This window comes from Sturnus vulgaris, chromosome Z (assembly GCF_052056855.1).
Source record: "Sturnus vulgaris isolate bStuVul1 chromosome Z, bStuVul1.hap1, whole genome shotgun sequence".
In the NCBI taxonomy this organism is placed as follows: Eukaryota; Metazoa; Chordata; class Aves; order Passeriformes; family Sturnidae; genus Sturnus; species Sturnus vulgaris.
The window spans coordinates 66,950,545-66,972,463 of record NC_142283.1 but is presented as its reverse complement, the minus strand read 5'-3'; the positions used below and the strand labels follow the sequence as shown (position 1 = coordinate 66,972,463).

At 37.9% G+C, this 21,919-nt stretch overlaps 1 protein-coding gene and 1 long non-coding RNA gene across 5 annotated transcripts in view; one reads left to right on the top strand and one right to left on the bottom strand.

The window, feature by feature from the left end:
* EMB (embigin) overlaps positions 1–14,149 on the bottom strand; it is a 20,761-nt gene extending 6,612 nt beyond the window's left edge. Inside the window, exons 1-5 of the mRNA XM_088155856.1 lie at positions 13,810–14,149; positions 8,906–8,986; positions 5,981–6,064; positions 3,719–3,881; positions 2,475–2,563 (exon numbers count right to left, since the gene is read on the bottom strand). Coding sequence (XP_088011982.1) covers positions 2,475–2,563; positions 3,719–3,881; positions 5,981–6,064; positions 8,906–8,986; positions 13,810–13,894 — 502 coding nt within the window. The 5' untranslated portion in view covers positions 13,895–14,149. The remainder of the gene's footprint in view (positions 1–2,474; positions 2,564–3,718; positions 3,882–5,980; positions 6,065–8,905; positions 8,987–13,809) is intronic.
* On the top strand, positions 13,303–21,919 carry LOC148219897 (uncharacterized). 4 transcript variants are annotated; one of them, XR_015799194.1, is made up of 5 exons: positions 13,303–13,384; positions 16,501–16,542; positions 19,087–19,255; positions 19,968–20,144; positions 21,470–21,919. It is a non-coding gene; the product is annotated as an uncharacterized LOC148219897 (long non-coding RNA). The 4 variants fall into 4 exon arrangements; XR_015799195.1 differs by lacking the exon at positions 13,303–13,384 and adding an exon at positions 14,164–14,250; XR_015799196.1 differs by lacking the exon at positions 13,303–13,384 and adding an exon at positions 14,747–14,830.

Below are 21,919 nucleotides of genomic sequence, written 5' to 3'. Positions count from 1 at the left end.
CAGTTATGATGAACAATTTGACACAAGCTAAGATTGTTCTCGTTCTCTCCCCTTCTTGACTGGTGAACACAAATTATTTTTCCACCAAAAAAGTCTCCTTCTCATGTGTATTCAAACTTAAGTTTCCTATGCAGAAATATATATGAAGCCAATTTATTAATAAAAAAAACACTGTTTTCAGTCTTAGAATGTGCCACACCATTCATCAAGGCTCTTTACTGGTAAATTTCTATCACTCCAATGTGTAAGTTTTAATAATTAGACACAATCCTTTTAAAGGCTACTGGCAGAGAGTATCTTCTCTGCTGTCATTAGACGGGATAATCTCACTTTTTGCAATTTAGAGAACATACAAGTAGGTTGGGATAAAAAACCCCCGTACACCCAGCACAACAAGCTTATGCGGCAATCAAGAGATTTAGCCACACTGATTGGCAAAGCTCAGGTCTAGGCATACCAGCAATAAATGTGACCACATGTAGTGATGATTAAGGATATGAATATCTATTACAAGTTCTGGGATCTGGCTCTGTAACAGCTGAACACATGCAAGGCTTGTCACAGGTATTTTTGCAAGTGGATCACACCAAATTTGGTGGCAAAATACTTCTGCTGCACAGACAAAGCCAACTTTTGAAGAAACAAACAGAGAGGTGTCAGCACCTGCATGTACATCAGTCAGATTTCCACACTGTTTTAAAAATAAGAGGTATTTCATGGTGCTCATTTCTCAACTGCTGCTTAAGGGTCCCTGAACAGAGGGCAAAGAAATTAATCTGTTCCACCCTTTTAGGAGCTAGCAGCACTTCATGACATTTTATAATACCCATGAATGTCCTCTGTGTTTAGTAACTTGAACTTCCTGTAAATACCTCATTGTTTTCTGCAAACCTGAGTAAAAACCTAACTCCACAAAATCTGAAGGGTTATGCCAAGCCAGGAACCAGGCTGGGAAGGAAAGGAGAGGTTAATACATCCAATAATCCCCAGCTGCCTTGTGGAAAAGCTATTGCTGATAGTTACAGCAGTGATGACTTAAGCCACTGAGTCTATACCAACACATTACTCATCTTTCAGTTTGTAAACTGTTCTCCCTGCATTATTGACTGGAAGATTCAAGGACTTCTCTTTCCCATTTCCTTCACTCTTGCATTAATCTTAAAAAGCATCAAGCCAGTAATTTTTACAGCATCAGAAGTGGTAGCATTCAACCATCGTGCAGCAGTTCTCTGATCATCTTATAATAAATCAACCAGTTCTATGCAATGTTCTGGAAAAGATGACTTTCCTATTGAGTCATTGCTGCCCTTACTGTAATAGCTATCATGTACTTAAAAAAAGAAAAGGTCTCCTTGGACTTTTTTCTATCTACATCAACTTGGTTAGCTATTCAATGAAACCTCACCCACACGCTGACAAGAAAAATACATAATTATTTTTTAGAGATGAAAAAGCCTGAATATACTACAACTTTGTCTTTATTCAGCACTGCAAGCTAGTCTCTCCTGGCTGAAGGTCTGAAAGCAGGTATCAATATTTTATATTTCAACCCACTCAAGTTTCCTCAAGTCCTATTATTGAATATCCCACTGAACAAAGGCAAGTTGCAGCTGAAGAATTAGGGAGCCCCACTTCTTAATTTAGCTGAGGTTAGGGTAATGATTTGAATAGTTAGGGTTTCTCAGAGCCTGCGTTTAGGGAAAATCTCTCCCATATCAGCCTTCACATATGAAATGCTTGCCTTGCTCTTTGCAAAATTTGGATGGTAGGAATAGAGAAAGCAGTAACTCCATTAGAATTCTCCATCAGCTCAGCAGTTTGTATTATCATTTCCACACATATTCCATGCAACTCAATTTCACTTACTACTTCCACAGCAACATTATTGGAGAAGAGAACACAAAACAGAAGAAAGGGCACTCATACTGCCCAGTGGAGCACACTAGCTGTTCATCTAAGTACTATTCCTATACTGCTACAGAATAAAAGCAGCACTAAGGCAATCACGTAGTGTTTCAGAAATAAAAATGAAATTTTAAAAAGCCTGCCTCCATTTTACCAATCATTACTTCACTTTAACACCACACCTCAGACTCAACTTGCAAATTTTTGGCTCTGCTTTTTGAAGAAATTTATCTGAGACACCATCCTTTGTTTTCATGCCTCAGAAAGTGAAATGTATTCACATGTGCTGTAGAGATGGAGAGGGAAGGGGAAATCAGTTAGTCAAGAGAGTAAAGAACAGACTTGCATGGTCTTTTGAGGATTAAAACATTTTTTAAAGGCTTTCAGTTTTTGGTTCAAAATTCTTCAATCCATGCTACAGAAATTATTTTGATAGTTATTCTCACTTAGCCTGACTGCATTAGCCATTACTTTTAAAATTACGTTGCAATTTCCATACTAGCCAGAAAGAATATTAATACAGCTTTGCAGTGGTCAGCTGAAACAAAAATTTAAATTAAATACATTACCTTGCAAATGAAACGTAGCAGTGATTTCTTTATCAGCTTTCAGAATACAAGTGTAACTTCCCAGCTGACTGCTGTCTGAGACAGTCACTCTCAAAAAAAAAACAAAAACAAAACATGAATTTGTTTTTTTTTATACTTTCTTTTTGTATCACCACAAGTGATTGCTAATTAGCATTCTAAAGAATACAGTAAGGATTTGTAATGGAGCAAAGAACATACCATCACTGAAACACTAGGATTCAGGCTTAGTGCAATCAGAAATGGCATAACATTTTTAAGAAAATAGAAGAGCAGATGCATGCTTGGATAATAAACATAATTTTTACCCCTCATGCTGACAATATGCCACCTTTATGCAGCATTATCTACAGATTACTGAATTAGACATGATATGAAGCATATCCTAGGGAGGGTTTACTTAAATGGTTTGTTCTTCCTAATCTCTTCAACACAAAAAATAGCTTTAAAGAGCTTTGATCTAATGAAGTCCAGCATCTTCTCCACCAGAAAACTATACATTTTACTGTCACTTTGAAAAAGATTTACGTCTGTGTATATTGGAGTATCAGGGAAGTGACAATTATAGTCTCATATTGTCTGCAATAGAAATTTCATAAAAGTATTACTGCTCTTAAAGCTATAGAGAAATCAACAGGAAAACAATCAGTTAAAATGTATGACTGAACTAATTGTAAAGAAGAGCAATAAATTTTATCAACTGTAGAAAGGCTTCTACAACATTTTCTCAGTTTCTGTAGAGGTCTGAAAAACTTAAGAAAACCTTCAAAATATCTTCACTGTAAGTCTCACTTCTATCCTCTCTTAACTGTGAAGGAAAGAAAATGACCATTGATGCCTTCCAGACTCTTGCAAAGCTGCAATGAGGTGGAAAAGAGCAGGTGGAAAATGAGAGTGGAAATAGAAATTGCTAAAATATTTTAATCTCAGACTGCTTATTTCATTTACTGAACACAATTATTGGACTTCAAGGAACTCTTTCCTTATTCCATTTTATTTAAAAAAAAAAAAAACAAACAACCTTTTCTGTGCACTAGAGGAAAAGCACGAGCTCCTCCTCCAGGCTTGAGATACCTGCAACCTTTCTCCTTTCCAGCAGCTTCAGTAAGTTGATTAATCTTTGCATTCGTCCCTTTTTCAATATACATGTTACTAGTATTGGGCACTGTACATAACAGGGCAACTCATTAGAATCTGCAAATCACAGTGTAAGGAATGCTACTTACTGGATGGCCCAGCTGTTCTGAGTTTTACTGGTGTGACTGATTGTTTCACTTCCCTTTTTCCAAGTCACTTGAGGATTTTTCAAATTGGAATTCTCATCTAATTTGCATGTAAGTTCAACTTTAGTTGGACTGGGCAAAGAGATATTTTTTTCCAGTGAAGCACCTACAAGTAGTTTAAAAACATTTAATGAAAAAATGCATTTCCTTATTCTGGGCAAAAAAACTTCAGAGGCTATGTTTACATATACAGGATTACAGGTGGACACAGTGCTCTTCATATGCTCCAGGGAAAAAAGCCCCTGAAAAATAAAGAGTTTCACAGTAATTCTCTTAAGTCATAATTGTTAAAATACATATCCCTTTACAAAAATAACACACTCCCATTTTGCAGGTAAACTTCCTAAAACGCTCTGATATAGAAGCATAGATACTCATTTCACTGAGAGCAAGACAGACTTAAGAGACAGATTTAAGTTTTATATTATTTAATCCAAACAAAAATATGAAGTACTTAAAAGGTATATAGAAAATTATATCATCAATGTCAAGAAGAGTCCAGATGCAAGTATCTATAGCGATCTGGATTTTAGTCAGGTGCAGATTTTATGATACTGTGAGATCACAAGTATATCCTATTGCTCGGGAAACTATTGATAAAATCCATAGCCTTAGCATGGTTGGATCAGACCCTTCATGCTACAGTTACTCAAGCTGACATCAAATCCTCTTCAAACGCATTTAGGGCTGCCTTTGCCTTCCTGGCAAGTCAGTGCAATTACAGTGGGAAAATATTCCCATACAGTAGAAAAACCTGTCATTTTTTTGCTTTCCATGAGCATAAAATAAGCATATCCAAAAAGATATCAACAGCAAATATCTTCTGTGATCCATAGAAACAAACAGTCTTTTATAAGAAAACTTTAGATATTGTACCCATTAGCACTGACATTTTATTTCATAACTGGCCTTTTCTTTCATGCCTTCTAGATAAAAGTTGGTTAGTCACCTAAATATTCCAAGAAAATTTATCTATGCCTCACTTCAATTCTAGATGTACTCTCTAGTATTTGGTGGTCAAAAAAAGTGCAGGTGTATTGCACAGCTCACATTCTTTCCAGGAGAAAATGAAGTTTTATGGTACAGCTTGCTGACTTAGTAATGTAAGTCATAGGTATGAGTAGTCTCACTGGAGTGACAGTACCAGATCCAGAGTAAGTGAACTTTATTGGGTCTGGCAAAGACATTTATAACCTGAAGAACAGCATACTCAGAATTGCAAGCCCCAGCCAAAATACTTCAGATCTGTTGAACTGGACATAAACTTAGAAGTGCAACACCTCAGTCTTCCATTGCAGGGCAAAGTCAGTTACTGAAACTCATTTATTAGAGTAATTAGGCTGAATAAACGAGCTAAGCATAACTCAGCTTATTGAGGCTGTTTATGATCAAAGTAATTTTACAACCGGAATTAGTTCCACAGCAGCAAAAGTTTTACAGTCAGACTAATTACACCAGCCGAAAATAGTGCCTGTCCCTTACAAAATGATTTTAAAATTAAATCCATCCTTTGAATGAATGAAACAAAAACTGATGATGTTGAAGATCAACCAATAGCAAGACTGATGTCTGGGGCATCCCTGTACTAAGAATGCAGAAACCAGAACGGGAAACACACAGTACTTTAAATTTCCTGCTGGAAGCAAATGCAGCATAAATACTGCAAAATCACATCCTTTAAGTACCATACCAGTACTTTCCAAATATTCCAGAGATACTTCAGTTAGACCAGTTTAAGTTATCCAAGAAATTAATTCTAGAATATTATTTGGCAACTGAGAACTTCATGCCTACCTTAGGAATAGGTTTATTTTTGCTGTTCTCCATGCTTTAACTCCTGAAATGCTGTTAAGCTAACACCTGCTGTTCAGCAAGTATCCTAGCTTACGTGGTCTCTCCAAGTGAATTCACTAGTGCAAATAAACTATCATTTCAATTGATTTGGAGGAAGAGAGTTATGAATTAGTTTAATTTTTAGTTTTATTAAAAATAGGAATCTAATTCTCCACTGCAAAACTGTTATTATTAGAACAGAAAAGTTATTAGCATAAATGTCCTTACCTTTTACTGGGCTCATCACATGCTCACTGTGAACATCTTTATCAAGAACTTGCCATTCTAGATGCTTCTACAACTCATACGGAAGTTTGTTTGCACTCACATTCAATATAAAATAATTGGAAGACAAAAAAGTAGCACACTCACCAATTAGGACTATCTCATGCTCTGAGACATTATGTGAGCTCTCCTTGCTGGCTGGCTTGAGCTCTTGTACAACAACATCTGGACCTAACAAGGTTTGGGCAGAAACAAAGTTAAGTTATCCTATATAAGTAATCACACTGTAGTGTCAATATGGCTTGGCAAGTACTAATTATAACAATTTTAAAAGGAGAAAAAGGACCTTGCCAAATACTGACTACTGTGGAGATCCGTTTACAGACCTGTGTCAGCAGCCATAATCTTAGACCAGCAATGTTGTGGGGTTGTTATAATAGCTATTATACCCTTATATAATAGTTTCTAGCTTTATCAATATTGTAATTGTGAATGTCAGTATCTACAAATGTCTTAGCAATTTCACAGCCTGACTCAAGAAGTCACCTATAGCTTGCATACAGAACTACATAAATGTTAAAATAGTTATTGAAAAAGAACTATGCTTTAGAAAAATTAAAAAAAAAAAAAGAAAACAAAAACCAAACCAACCAACAAAACCCACCCAACAAAAATTCCCAGGATAACAGAATGCTGCCATTCCTAAAGTTACTACAATCTAACAATACAGATCATCTGCCTCTGACTTCCTGGCTAAGTGCTCCTTTAATGAATACAGAGGCAAGAACATCTTGTGGTCCACTACAAAAAGGTCAAAGACCCTCAACTGCTCCTCAAAACTTCTGACATACAGCAGGCAATGCCCTTCTACAAAGAAAGGATACCAATATTAACCGTCATACAGCTGACCTAAAAATATTATCCTTTATTTACAAGGCGCATGGTCACAAAATTCCTCTTTGGTGGGGCTGTGGATCACATACCCTTCAGAGAGTACAAGATCTTTTATAAAGCTCTACAAAGCTTGATACAGGAATTTTAAGCACAGTCTGTTCCCATCACTTGTTCTCATGCATTTCAAGAACAGAGAAAGCAAGCAAATTAATAAGCTGCAGCTCTAACAGATGTAGCCCAGCTATAATAATCTTTCAATTAAAATGATGAAAAGAAAGAAATAGATTTCACCACCACCCCAGAAGATACACTAAATGTTTTATGCCACACATGCTTTTACATGCTTGGAAAGTAATTTTATTGTCGAATATTACATAATGCATTACAGAAATATATGAACAGTACTCAGAAACTGATTCTACCTAGTCACACAGCATTATAGGAGAAAATTATTCTGGTTTTTGTAGAAGGAAAGGGGCTTGATTACATCTCCTGTTCATGGATTGTAAAGATTCCAAATCACAATTGTGATGATAGAGGAACAGGGCTACAGCTTTAGCCTTCCCACTGAGAGATGCATTGGGTAGCCAAATTGATCACTGTGCAGTGGAAACAGCACCTCTGAAAGCCTAAATCTCACCAGAATTACTCCTTCTCTGCCCTTGCGTAAAACACTCTCATGCAAAGATGCATGCCTGTGAGCGACAGCTGAGAGGATCTGGCTGTGCTGAAGGAGGTCCCTGCTAGTGGTTTGCATCTAAAGGCATAAGCAGAGGTACACCTGCCTTTTCAAGCTGTTGGCCAGTTTCAGAAAACATCGTGTCAAGCTCACAGCACAAGAAATTCTGTGCCACAGGCAATCAATTTTCTGCCTGGCTCGCTACATCAGCATTTTCATACTTTCCCTCAAGTTTCAATCAGTTTAAGTAAAAATAAACTTGTATATTAAGGTGGCTGGTATGGGAGAACAGAACTTCAGGCTATTTCATTTGGTTGTTGACAGTAAATTGTTGTCAATCTCAACTGATAGTATAAAACGGCTCTTGAAGCAGAGAAATCAAAGCTGTCTTTAGAAGTAGACAGTAGTCCTGTTGCCTCTATACAAGAACACAAGCCTTGATCTCTGCCCTATGGAGAAGTAAACTAGTCCAAGTGTTTACCCAGGAAATAATATCAAGGCTGAAAAGTTCTGGCAGATCTTAGCCTGTGTGTGCACTCAGACACCATGCCAGGCTTGTCATGGGTCACCTGAGTTTATGTCAGTCCAGCACATGCAGCATCTGCTTTTTGACCAAAATCTCTCATAATAATACATTCATAAAGCACCAGTGCTAGTTCATATGGTAGATCCAGCCACAAAAAAAATAGACTGCTTTTAAACTGTCTTGCAACAAACAGGATTTTCATACTGACTTTCTACCTCAAATCACATATCAAATGAAAATATTCAGATGATATTTTATATGAAACTCCTTCTATATTTCATTTATGTCTGTGTGTGTTTATGTATGTAGAGTTATTGAATCTATTACCTACTGCACTCCTAGTTCTCACAATGTGCTAACACCAAATAAAAATCGTTATCTCAAAAAAATGCTCAACTTGTAAGTGAAATAACTTGCCAGAACTTGATTGAGTTCACGTAGAAATAAAACTCAGCTCATGTTTGACTTGCACTGATCAACATGAGCTTTGAGAGAGTGCTGAAATTCTGATTCTCTGATCTTTATGGAGAAAAGAGAAGTAGAACCAACAATAAATGTTTTCTCGTCCTGCCTGGAACTTTTTGTCAGCTCCCCGTTAAAAATACAATTAAGGTATACGGGATAACAGACAGTTTTGACACAGCCATAATTAAGAAAGATGAAGCTAGCAGGCACAGTGATGCAAGGACGTTTTTATATCTTCCACTAACACACAGGCATAAGTAGCTCTCATATTAAAAATTATCTGTCTAAAGGCTAGAATACAACCTCCCTGCAGTGGTATTAGCTCAGGCATTGTGACACTCAAGCTTTTGCAGTGACTTTAAAAGACCTGTATCTACTTCTATTTATTCTAAAAAGAAGTCACAATTTTATTTCAAGAGACTCAAGTGTGAAAATATAAACTCTATATGATAAACAAATATCAATAGGAAAAAGGAGTATAGTTTTAAGTATTGAAATTAAAAATTACCAGATGATTCATGTCCAGCTTGCATCTTAGTCACAGAATTCACCTGAGTCTGACTGGAATCTTGTGTTGTCATAGCTGTATCTAAAAAAAAAAAAAAAAAAAAAAAAAACAACACCAAAACACCAGAAAAAGTTTAAGGAAACTTTGAGTTAGAAAAATCTAAGAAAATTATGAAAATAATTCCAGCAGAACATCCTCACCTCAGCCTTTCTCCCGCATTTTGTTCCTCAAGTTCTGAGCATACGCATTAAAAATTGCACAAGAATTGCTCTTCTTTCATTTTAGGCAAGAAAAGATTAAAGAATGGTGGCAATATTAATTTCATACCTAATATCTGTACAGAGTTCTGTTCTTGCAGTTAGCTTATATTCAGGCAAAGCCATTTCTCAGAATGTTACAGCAACTTTTTAAGCTGTACTCACATTCTTTTTTATTCACGTGTTTAAAAACACAACTTATGCCACTGACACGGGCCAATTACTTTTAGCATAGATTAGAAGATCTTCCAATAGAGTAAGGACTTCATTACAACCTTACAAATCTAGTGTGATGAGCAAGCAATGAACATACCTCCTTTGCTTCCACTAGCACCTCAGTAAGCAAAAGAAGACATCTGTATCAAACATTAATTTCAACACAATATTAACAACTATTCCCAAATTTCCTCATTACAACGGCAAATCTGATCCCTCTCCTATGATACAGTTTTTACAAGAACCAGTTAAGATTAGTTTGCTTTATGTTCTTGACTAGAAGAAGAACAGCAATGGAAGATGCAAAGGACTTAGTAGTTGTGTCGGTCTTTTAAGAATTCAAGACATCTACAAGTTTTAGAAGAATGGAAATGTCTCCTCATTCCTCTTCACACATTTGGGTGACAGAACCAGTGTCTATTTTGTAGTAACTATCTCCACTGACAAAGGTATTATAGAACATATTCCAATGCCACAGCACTCAGAGAAAGTGATTCAGCCACACAAGGTAAAGAGGACATATATTTTGCATTTATAATTAATGTCTTGGGAGGGGGGTGGAATCGGGATTATGAACTCTTCTGGACACCCAAGACAGCAACAAGCATGCACAGATCACAAAATCACAGAACACTGTGAATTGGAAAAGACCACAAGGATCTAGTCCAACTCTTAAGTGAACAGTGAAAAGCTACATCATATTTCAAGTGCATTCAGACTTCAGAAACATGCCTTCTGCAGAAGGTGAAGTCAGCACTCTGCCATTTCCTACAAAAGAGCATTACTAACACTTCTACCCCATTTCAGCACCAATAGGCACAGACAACCTACAGATTCTCCACTACCACCTCCAGCACATGGTTACTCTGCCACAGCCACGCCTGGCTTATACCATCTGCTGTCTCAATTTGACCATCATGCTTGAGTTTGGAACAAGAGTAAATTCTTTTAATCGTATCTTTTGACTGCTGTGTTTAAGCCTTAGTGGTTCTTAACAACAGCCCACTTTTTTATCAGTCCACTGGTTCCACAGCGAGCTGTTCCCTCCTGGCCTTCAACTAAGAAAACAACTTAAAAAATCCACACATCTGAGCACGTGCTGGCTTATGAGCCAGACAGTAAGAAGACTGAGTCTTATTCTTTGCCTGACAGAGGTATTGAGCAGAGAGAGCTATTATTTTTCATAGTACAATTGAAGAAAGATCCATGAATTTTTATATCTGCAGCATCTTGAAGTGTTTTAAGTATGTCATGGATCACCTGCATATTAATTAAAATCCTCAAAGATGATAAATTTAGAAGGTGCCAGTGCCAAGCTGTACAGCAGCTCTGTTATCTCTCTGCAATGAAGGCAGATAACTCACAATGTGGTTTGCATACTAACAGGGTTCTCATCTTGGCTTTCTTCCTCAATTCATGTATCAAGTGAAAGAAGTCAAGTAGTGTTATTTTTTTGTCACCCTTGATTCTAGACCTTTCACCTTATCTGTGCAGATGTCAAACTACATAGAACAGAGGTAACATTGCACCACTCTCTTCCTCTCATACATACTTGCTGAATAGCACTGGAGATACTGGAGATCAAGATGGGCCAGCACTGCATCATTAGGATCGTCCAGACAGGGAATAATGTAAGCAAGCCACATGGAATAACTTCTCAAACTATCGAGTCAGGGCTGCATGCCTTACCCTATAATTGCTTTGTGTCAGATTTAATCAATAGTGCGGTAGCTTGTGTAGTTTTCATCTTCTTGATTTCCACACAGGAAGAATTAGGCAAGAGTATGATATCATGAATTTAGTTTTCTACATTGCCTCTGCTTCATATGGCAGTCAGTGTTTTGGGGAAAAAAAAGTATGGATGTACCATGCTTACTATTACCAGAGAAATTTCAGGCTTAAAAATCTTCTAAAAATCTGCTCTCTTTCAGCCAGAAAAAAAAAACAGCTGAGTAAGAAAAGGCTGAAACACAATTTGGTTTAATTTAACATCTTTATTTTACTGTTTAATTTAATACCAATCATATACTTTTTAAGTTCACATGCATTCACTAGTATCCAACACCAGCCACCATAACCTCCTAATGCCCCAATGACATCAGAGAATCAACATTAAGGCCTTCCAAATACCCTGATAAAAGCCGTTCCCTCAGGCCAAACCAGAAAAACCCAACTTGGAAGTAAAGTCTGTAAGGAATGAGGTGTGTTCTACATTCATAGCTTCTTGAATTCTTCAGGACCAGCAGATGAAAAGTGAGATGGGATGGGATTGCTTTTCCTAAATCAATCTGACAGCACTTGCTGCCACTAAATTAGACAACCACGAGCATAACCAAACAAAGCAGTAAGCTCTGAACAACAGTGTTCTGGCACTTAGAAATTACCCTTAATGCAATACAAAATAAAGGCAATAGTTTAGATTTTTCCAAAACAATTAACTGAACAGTTACATGACTAAGATAAGAATAACAGAATAAATATTTTCTTCAAGATATTATCTCAAAATAAAAATATAATAGGGCTTTTGGAGCATCTACCTGACCAGCTGCAGACTAGGTAATCCAGTTTTCTGCAATTCAATCCTTGTATAGCAAGCGCTCCTTCCTCCCTCTGTTTACTTTTACTGCAAGCATTGGGTTGAAGAATCCTCACACCTCCAAAACAAAGTTTCTGGACTTCACTGGAAAACACTTTTAAGTTCTTCTCCCTTGAGGTGACATGAATTTCCCTTTACTGCAGCTGTGTAGCTAGTCCCTGTGCTTGACTAGCTTTATAGACATTTACTTAATAACCAATGAAAGAGTAAACTACCATTTCTTAATTTAAATCATCACAGAAGCCACAGCATGATGCCTCTCTATCTAGTTTTAGAACTATAAAAACATTTAATAGAAGCCTGAAAAACAATGGTTTTGCTCTATACAGATGAAAGTACTAAAGCCAGTGGCTTACTTCTGATGTCTGCTATAAACCAGACTATACCCACCACTTTAGGAAGATGGTAGTAGATTTGTGGAATTTTTAAAAACACAAAGAAGGTCTTGCTGTTTGATTCACTTGTTTGGTTTGTTTTATTCCTGTGAGAGCCTATCATTTCACCAATGGTGTTACATAAACTTAAAATTACTTCAGCCAACATCAGATATGGTTTCTGGCATTAACAGCTACCAAAAATAAGTATCTCATTGCAATTAGCCCCATGCGGACTCACATTCCTACAAGTATCAGGCCATTTGGACTCAAAAAACTTCTCAATTAAGTATACAGTTAGAAAGGACTTCCAAGTTCTGAGTGTACATAAATACACATGTATTTTAAAGAAGACTTAAGAACTACAAAGTAGATTTGTGTCTGTGAACATACTTAAATTCATATTTCAAACAAAACTTGAGAAGTGCAAAGCATGTTTCCTTTCACATTATGTGAAACTACTAGAAATTTTACAGAAGGTACCGTCACCTAGGGAGCAGTACTGGTCCTCTTGGTACTATGAGGTGCAACAGAGGCAGAAGAAAACATAACTGCTTGCATTTCATACACTGAAAATGCAGCTAAATCACAGTGAATTCAAGTCACACACAAGTATGCGTACGCACATATATAACAGGGTAGAACTCTTGGCCTTGGCAAGACCTACCCCAAGAATCTCAGCCTGCATAGCGAACTGCTAATTGCTACTACATTCTCTACTACTCTGCAATGCCTCAAAAAGACGAAAATATTAACAGAAATCCACTAGGTTTAGAAATAAGATCATATTTCCTGAGAAGCAGTTGGCCTGCTCCTGAACTGCTGAAAGCCTCTAAAGGAGGATTTGGGCCCGGAAGGCTCAAGTCGTTCTTTCTTCATGAATTTTTTTAAATGCTGCATTTAAAAAACGCAATACAAAATCCTGACGAGCACACCCATTAGGCACACTGATATCTTAGTCATGTAATCTATCGATCTGTGAGGAGTTTCTGGTCGTTTTGCGGCGGTTTTTTCAGCATTTAAACGCTTTACTCAGGTAAGGGCAGGACAGAAACAAGGCACAACACCACACCTTTCCCAGTCCTACACCTGCGAACTAATAAAGCCTGCCATAAGCCAGGAAAAAGGTGTTGAGGCTATGGGACAGCCGATAGCAGATACAGCTCCGGCCATCTGCCGGCTCCCACCACGCGGGGGCCGAGGGACAGTGACAGCGGATCCCGCTGTCCCACCAGAACGCTGAGGGAGACAGGGGCGCCGGCGAGGGCGGGAGCCGCTGAGGAAACGAAATGCCTCATCCGCTCTCACAGGCAAGACCGAAAGGCAGCGCTACGTCCCCCGAGAGCCGGGGAGATGCTGCGGAGCATGGAGGACCTTTGCTCCCAGGCGCTGCTCCTGTCCACCTCGCTCCGGCCCGCCCGACGCAGAAGGGGGCCCAGCCCGGGGAGAGCTTACATTTACCTGCAGGGTTCCCACCCGAGAGGCTGGTGCAGAGCAGCAGCAGCAGCAGGCGCTCCAGGCAGCGCCCGGAGAAGGTGGCAGGCATGGTGCCCCCGCCGCGCTCCCCTGCCTCGGCCCGGATCCGCACCACCTGAGGAAGTCTCAAGCGGGCCGGAGCAGCTCTGCGGGAGAGCTAGCTACGCCAGCTACGACGGGGACCGAGCGGAAAGTAAAGCTGCCCCAAATTTACTGAGAGGAAAAAATAAGAGGCCAAAAAAGCCGCCGAGGAGGCGTGGAGGCCACGACCGTTCCCCTGTGCGGGAGGATGTGCTCCGCGGAGGGCTCGCCGCGCTTTAAGTGTTGGAGGAAGGGCGGGGGCGCACACCGGTGGCTAATTGGAGCGAGGCCCTGTCGCCTGAGCCCCCGGGAGACCCCCGGGGCAGCGGCAGGCTGACGGGGCAGGTAGGGACACGGGGTCGGCACGTATTGGTGGCCCAACGGTGCAGTGGGTGTTCGGCCACCTGGGCACGAGCAGCCCTCGTTGGCAAACGGCTTCGGCCGGCTAGCACGGGGACGACTGCCTCGGGCAGAGCGTGCTGTGTGTCCTTGCCCCGTTGGCTGCTGGTCTGCTGGAGAGCCCAGCTTCGAGAGTCACTGGTTGCAGGACGGCTGCGTTGTACTGTATGGGAGCCGCGACTCTTTTGCATCCCTTTTTCTAAATCTCCCAGCTTGCACAGCAGTGCATAGGGAGCACCATTTCTAGCAAAAGCTCCTCAGGTGTTTGATTATGGCTAAGTGAAATTGTTTACACTCTTCTGTATTTCATGTGTGCTTACCTAGTAAGCCCACTCCTATGTACGTATATTTATATATGTGCATTATATGCATTTTTGTCTGCTGCTTGGTAAATAACTGAATTCTGATATTGCAAAATGGACTCTAGAAGGCGGCATTCTCTGAAGGAATAACTTTGTGAGGGGGTAATTCCTGCTTCTTCCTTCTTGTCTGCTTCAGCTAATGCAGAGGTTGAGTTGTGTAAGAAGTTTGTATCAATGATGCAAAAAGGTCACTGCAAAAAAGCCTTTACATCATCTTAGCTTGCTATGGTGACAGAGCTGTAGGAGTTTATATGGAGTAAATGCCCTGTGCGTTGATTTTCCAGAACTAGATATGTTCATGCTTCCATCTATATTTTCCAATATATGTACAATGACCTTCAGAATAAAATTTTCATTCATAAAAACTTCCAGTAAATACAGCTAATGGCAAAAGACTGGGAACAGGACTGTTTAGTTAAGCCCTTTGCAGTGCGTTCAGGAGTACTCACAATGCAATGTGCTATGAGGAGAGATTGAACACCCCCGTGTTTGTTAATCTGCCAGCCTGCTAAAACTGCACAGAGTGATGAGATTCAGAGAAAGAATACAATTCAAATAAAGCTGTTTAGGAATGGTAGATGATCTTCAGCTTTTAATAGGAAAAAACCTGGCTGGCACTTGAAAGCTGTTTTGTCCGAACCAGTTAGGACTGAAGAGACTTATCTCTTGGTAGTGCAGGAGGGTGAGGGAAAGGGGAGGAGAAGAGGAGGCAGAGGAGAAAGGAGTATCAACTGCCTAAAGATATGAAAGGACTGGTTGATAATTCCAGTTAGCTCCCCCTGGAATGGGTGAAAAGAAAACGTTATATTCACTTTATTTAGCAGTTGGGTATGCAGCACCTTTTGGTAAGATAGATTTTATCCACCTGGGATCAACATGGATTGGTTAGTAGAAATGTATGACTAAACACTGGCAGCTGGGCACAAATGGATCTGCTAGGGCCGTCCCATCTAGAACCTAGCTGTAGCTTTGTCAGCCTTTGCTGAGTGGAAACTGTAGAGGCTCTGATGAAGACAATTTGTTTTAAGTTATTTGGTGTTTAGTCCTGTGTAGGACTGGCTTCTATCTTTTCCACCAACTTAACTTCTGTGAGAGGTCAGAAGATGTGATGAATATCTTTGCAGGGTTCCATCTCAGCTCTTGTCATCTGCTAATGGTACATCCCATAGTTACTTAATGCTGAATTGAAAGAAAACAATTATTAAACTGCTGCTGAGTGAACTGTTTTTTTCCTATACTCATCGTATGAGATACAAAAGCCAGAAATGGAATAGTATGAGAATGGAAGAGTAAAGATAAAGGTAAGAGGAAGGGTGGCAGAAAGAAGGCACAAAAGAAGCAGAATTTGGAGGAACTAGTCAAGCAAGCCAAACAGCCCTTTAAGGGTTTCTATGCTCCAGAGTTTGCCTTAGCATTATAATAGATTAGATTAATTCCTAAGAACTAGAGCTGTATTTTGTAAGATCATTGGAAGAGTGAGAGGTTTCAGAAATTATAAGGTTAGTGATAACAATAATAAAGCAGAATATTTGGGATATTAAAAAAAATCAACGATTAGCTTGTATTTGGAAACATTGTCTGGCAAGTAATTAGAAATTCCTGAAAAAGTATTTAAATTTTACAGACCAAGTCTAATCTATTCCATTTATTAATTTCCAGCATATTTTCCTCTTGTCTCACTTCCATAGAGAAACTGACTTATTTTCACATGGTAGTTACTTGGCAAATGTGACAATTGTTTTGGAACAAGAATTTATATATTGCACCATACTCAGCCTTATAAAAAATATATTTAATAAAACCTCTGATACAGGGAAATTGCTGTTCTTTTCAGGTGATGCAAGAAGATCTTTGCTGAAATTTTTCATGGCTAAAGGCAAGTAAATGGAGCTCTGAATGCCGATATATCTTGGTTATTGGCTGAATAAAAATGTGTATTGTAATTTGTACTTTTACAGCTCCTTTTCACTGACAATCAAATCCTGTGTTCTCAAAGCTCAGTCTTTGGCATTTTTTTATTTCTATTAAAAACTAAAACAGTAAAATAACCAAAGGACATATATGATCCAGCTGTTTTCTAGGCTAGAGGTCTGTTTTTTATAAAACCCACTCAGATTGTGAAAAGGTAACTAATATGTATGTGAGAAGAAGTGTGAAAAAGAAGCAAAACGGACTGAAAACCACTTAAGGTGGAAGTTGACTTCAGGGATGGTGCTTAGCAGCTTTCAATATCTGAAGCTGAATCATCAAGACCTTATTAGGCTTTAGCTAGATTTTACTTTTTTTATGGGCATGACATTTTTAGTTGTAAAGGCATGAAAACAAACAGTAGTAAAAAGGAAACATAATTTAGAATTACTTTAGAAATAAGTCTTGCAAGCTTTCCAGGAAATAATTTTGCAAGGCCAGGAGATAATATGTTAGCAAACTGTGGATCACTATTAAAAAGGATGTGCTGAAATAGATGTTATGCAACACATACATTGGGGAATGAGTTCTTCATTCTGTGGTAATAGTCAGGTTATAATAAAATTTTTACAAATCATTGCAAAATGTGCATATTTCTGAGTAACAATGTAATATACTGAGTGTTAGTACAAGGCTACAAACCAGAATTTTATTGTCACGTTCAAATATTTATCTTTTACTTGCTCTCTTTTAAGGATTTAACTAAACAGAAGTCTTGTCTTGATTTAAAATTACAGGCCAGGTTATGCAATCTACATATTCTGCAGTTGCCTTCTCTGCACTGTCTGCATCCTGCTGAGTGGCTGTAAATCCAAGTATCTCCTGTTATCTCCTTAAAGACAATTCGCAAGATTAAACATATAATCTCTATTGAGAATTCTGCCATTTATCAAATGCTTAATGTTGTGTTCTAAGATCAGAACTGTATGTGAAACAAAAATTGGGGCTATAGTGCTTTAGGATCATATTTTTTGAAAATCTTAGGTTGTCCCCGTTCCAGTTATTGAGATTGTCGATACTGATTATCGATACAGTCAATACTCAGTTGTTACTGTGCAGGGTTGCAGATTATGCACTAATGGCTTTGTTCACATGGCAAACACACAATCATAAGGAATTGGCATCCAAAAATTCAAGCAAGATTTTTGGCAAAGAATTCTTTCTGCCCACCAGTCCCCTGCTTTCTGATATCTGAACAAAAACTCGTTTAAAATGGAAAATACAATTATAAAAACAGTACTTTGTTGAAAACACAATTTAAAGCGCAGCCCTATGTACAGAGAAGAAATGTCTACAATCTGTTAGTTTAAAGTAGAATTAAAGTTCACTGTGATACAAATGGATGCCACCTCATCACAGGGTTTGCTTTGCAAGCTGTGCTTCAAAATCTGCAGAACATATTTTAAATGACTCAAAACAGGGCCAGACTTCAAGGGAGGAAGGGAGGCAGTATCCTTCATTGCAGTCATATACCTGTAAGAAGTAAGGCAGCCTCTGATCTGAGTACAATTTGAGAGCAATTTCTCTAAATCTAAATGCAAATTGAGGATACTTACTCTAATTGTAATTATGGTCAAGGCACACAGGTGAGTCTCACCTACTGCTTTCATATCAGCATGAAGATTTCCTTTGATAAGTCTTTGTTTTTTCAAAAATTATTTGATTTTCCACCTTTCAAACTTTTAAAAACAGCCTCTCTTTTGCAGCAACAATTAAAAATCATGAGAATTTTGTATAGAATATAAATTATAAATGAAGGTATCCTCCTTCCTGGTGCAGTACTTGCTCAATTATCACCAATAAGCAGGAGCACTAAATTGTCTGAAGAACCCGGCCTTACTTATGTAATTGAATTTGGGCTACTTGGGGCTCTTTCTCAGGGGTAATCAATGTGTGAATGCTTTCTGTTTCTTGTGGGTATGGTAACAGTGTAGACTTTCTCTCTTTCCAAGTTATGTGTTTTATGGTTTTCCAAGGCTGGGAGATTTTGTAGTTTGCTTGTGGTTTTTTTTGGATTGTTGACAGAAACTTAGCTTTGTCAATTTTTATTTTAAATTTTTCTTTTAATTTGGGAATACGTTTGTGATTCTGAAGATAAAGCCAGAAGATAAGGCAGTGTAAAATAAGTAACAAGTGGCATAAGCCTTCCCTAGTGGAGGGAAGTAATCAAGTTAAACTCCACTCAATTAACTTATGAACAAACTTCAGTAAAGTTTATAAAGTCTGACAGCATCCTTTTACTTCAAACTTTTTTTTTTCCTTTAATCTTAATGTATTACTTTAGAAGGGGAAAAGAAGGCTTCAGTGAAGAAAAAAAGCTATATACCTAAAAGTGTTATTTTTAATTCCAAAACCCTGAGATTTTGAACAGCTTTAATTAGTCTTTTGCCATTTAATTCTTTTGTCTCTTAAATGAAAGCTAAAGGTTTTTGTTTTTTTCCTCTAATGACAGGACTTCTACTCCCAGTGGGGGAGCAGAAATAAGATGAAAAAGGTTGCAAAAGCCGTAAGACGATCTTCAGCACTTTTACTGACTACAGAGCCATCATAACCAAAAACAAAGACCTGGAGTGGAAGGAGCTATGCCATATCTGATCACATTAAAACTTTGCTGAAGGCAGGTAAGATATGTTCCTGTCCTCACCAGCACACAGTCATCAGACCTCAGTCTGTGTGCATTGGACATACCTGATAGTAGAGAATCTGAATTAATGTGCATATTCACTCTCCTAAATTTTAATAATACATATACATGTTGGTAGAACAACACCATCTAAGATAGCACACAAGGAAATGGACCCTGGAATTTCTGTGTTACAGGAATATATCCATGCTAATTGTACCATATTCTTCCTGTTAAAGAGAAAATTCAGTTTCGAGGCTTACTAGAATGATAGTTCAACTAGTTTCTAATTCACCCAAATTCAACATTTATGTAAGAGACGCAGAACTGTGCAATACTCACTGAAATGAGGCATACTTAGAACTGAATAGCTTAGTACTTCAATTAAAAAGAAGTATGCTGGTTCAGAGAGAGGTGGTCTTGTATAATTGTCTTAATGTGTGAAGGAATGCACTGTTTTAATACATAATAGTCTGCAAACATTTCTAGTTCTCTGCATATGGAAGGGATGTTTTCCAGTCTGCAAATATTTTGTTTGGAAAAATGGAAAAATACCAGGTAGCAGAGTTCAGATAATGGAAGAAAAGCCATCTGAGCCTTAATATTAAGGAAGTTACCTGCCTGCTGCCATAAGAGTGATTATCAGGACTCAGGCTTTGTATGCCAAGAATCTGTGGAATGCTTATTTTTTCTCTTGTTTGGTTTTTCAGGGTGAATACGCATCATAGTCCTACTGCTTTTCTGATGCCTAAAGTGAGATGTACTCTGTACTAATGCATGGGAATAATTTTCATCCAGAGGTGTAAACCACTTCATTAGAAACATCCAGTGGGATCAATGAGAGGAGCTCCTGCCCTATGAGTCATCTCATGTATCTTTTTAGTCCTGTAAGTACATAAATTTCATTTGACACTGGTAATAATAGAGTTAAAATTACTTTTTCAGCTGAGGTTATGTCACACCAGAGGAGTTCAAAGATGAACTTCTGAGTGTGACTTTTTAACAGCAGATTTGTTCTGCAAGGCATTTCCACAAAAGATTCATAAGGGTTATGTTACAACTTGGGTAATATTTCCAGAGGCAAAACACATACATATATACATTTAAAAGTGAAAATAGTCTCAAATATATTGGTGTATAGAATGTGAATTTCAAAATGAAAAAGAATAATCATGAGTAGTTTTTAATTTTAGGTATGATTCAGCAATTGTTAATATATTTCCAAATACTTCTGGTCTTGGTAAGCTGTGGGAGGATTATACACAGATAACTTACTCTAATTGAATTTTACCTTTCAATATAAAAATTATTAATGAAGAGAAGAATGTGCACAGCATATCAGTAGTGAAAAATCTACATAGCTAATATAAAATTTTTCCAACAATAACTGATAGCAACTTATCCTGGCTGATCTATGGATTTATATGGAATAATACTTCCAGTTTTGTAAAACTCAGAAATGCCAGGAGAAAAAATGGCATATTTTCATTTTTCATTGTTCCATCTTCCTCTGTAGTGTGTTTTGCCTTTTTTTGGTTTTGAGAGTTACTGGAACCAATACTTAACTGTATTGTAGCATTTCAATTTCTAATGTAAGAATTAATTTACTGTAATTATTGAATTTTGATTGATTTAGCCACAAACTAGAGTTAGTACTGCTAAGAAATTTTTTTATAAGAAAAAAAAATAATTTTATTTGGTTTTTAAATAACTCATATAAGAAGAACAATAAATTGTATCTGAAAGTGATAAGGCTTTAGAAAACATACTGCTAAGAGTTGCATAGTTATTTACTGGAAAATTATGTTTCAGATAAAAATATTAAACATTCTTCTTTGAGGATATTGGGTCATTCTGAATATTAAGTTTACTTATATTCCTCAGTTTGACTCACAGAGTTTGAAACAAGTCTGTCAGAGGGAAATGTGATCTCTCCATGAGGGCCCTATTCTCATGCTTAACAACATTTAATGTGTTTGTCCTGACATCAGCCTCGTGGGTAGTGTTAAGTCCAGTGAAACACAAAGTGGCTCACCCGAGATAACCCAGGGAAAGGGTTGCATATAACTATTCTTTTCTAGTTTTTTCTGCCTCGTGCCAGGTTCTTTTTGATTCCAAGGATAAAGCTGAGTAGATAAAAAAGGCTACTTAGGGTACACTGAAAAAGTCAGAGGCATTCCCTGCTGACCTTTATTACTCTTCTTTCTTTTAGGAGAGAGCAAACTGTGCCCTTTGTACAGACAGCATATTTGGACTTGGCTTGGGAAGAAGGAGAGTTGCAATCTCTAGCACAGTGCAGATTCCAGGCGAGCATCTGAGGCAGCAGACAGTTCTGTGAACACTGTCATTTTGATGAAAACAAATGTTTGTGCACTTTTATACATTGGCATTGTTGGAAGTTAGATCTTAAAACTGCTGTTCAAGTTTTTTTATCCTCTAGGACTTCTGCAAAGGATTTGACTGTTTGTAGATCTCTAGGGGCTTCATGGTTACAGATTTCCTTGATTTGTATTCCTTTTAAGGAAAAGCTTCTTACAGAGGTATCTTTTCTATATTTACGAAAAATACTGTCCAGCTTTACTGTAAAAGTGGTGTGCTCACTTCTGCATTTGAACTGTCTTGAGATGTTCAAACCAGAAATAAAATTTCAGTTATAGTTTCA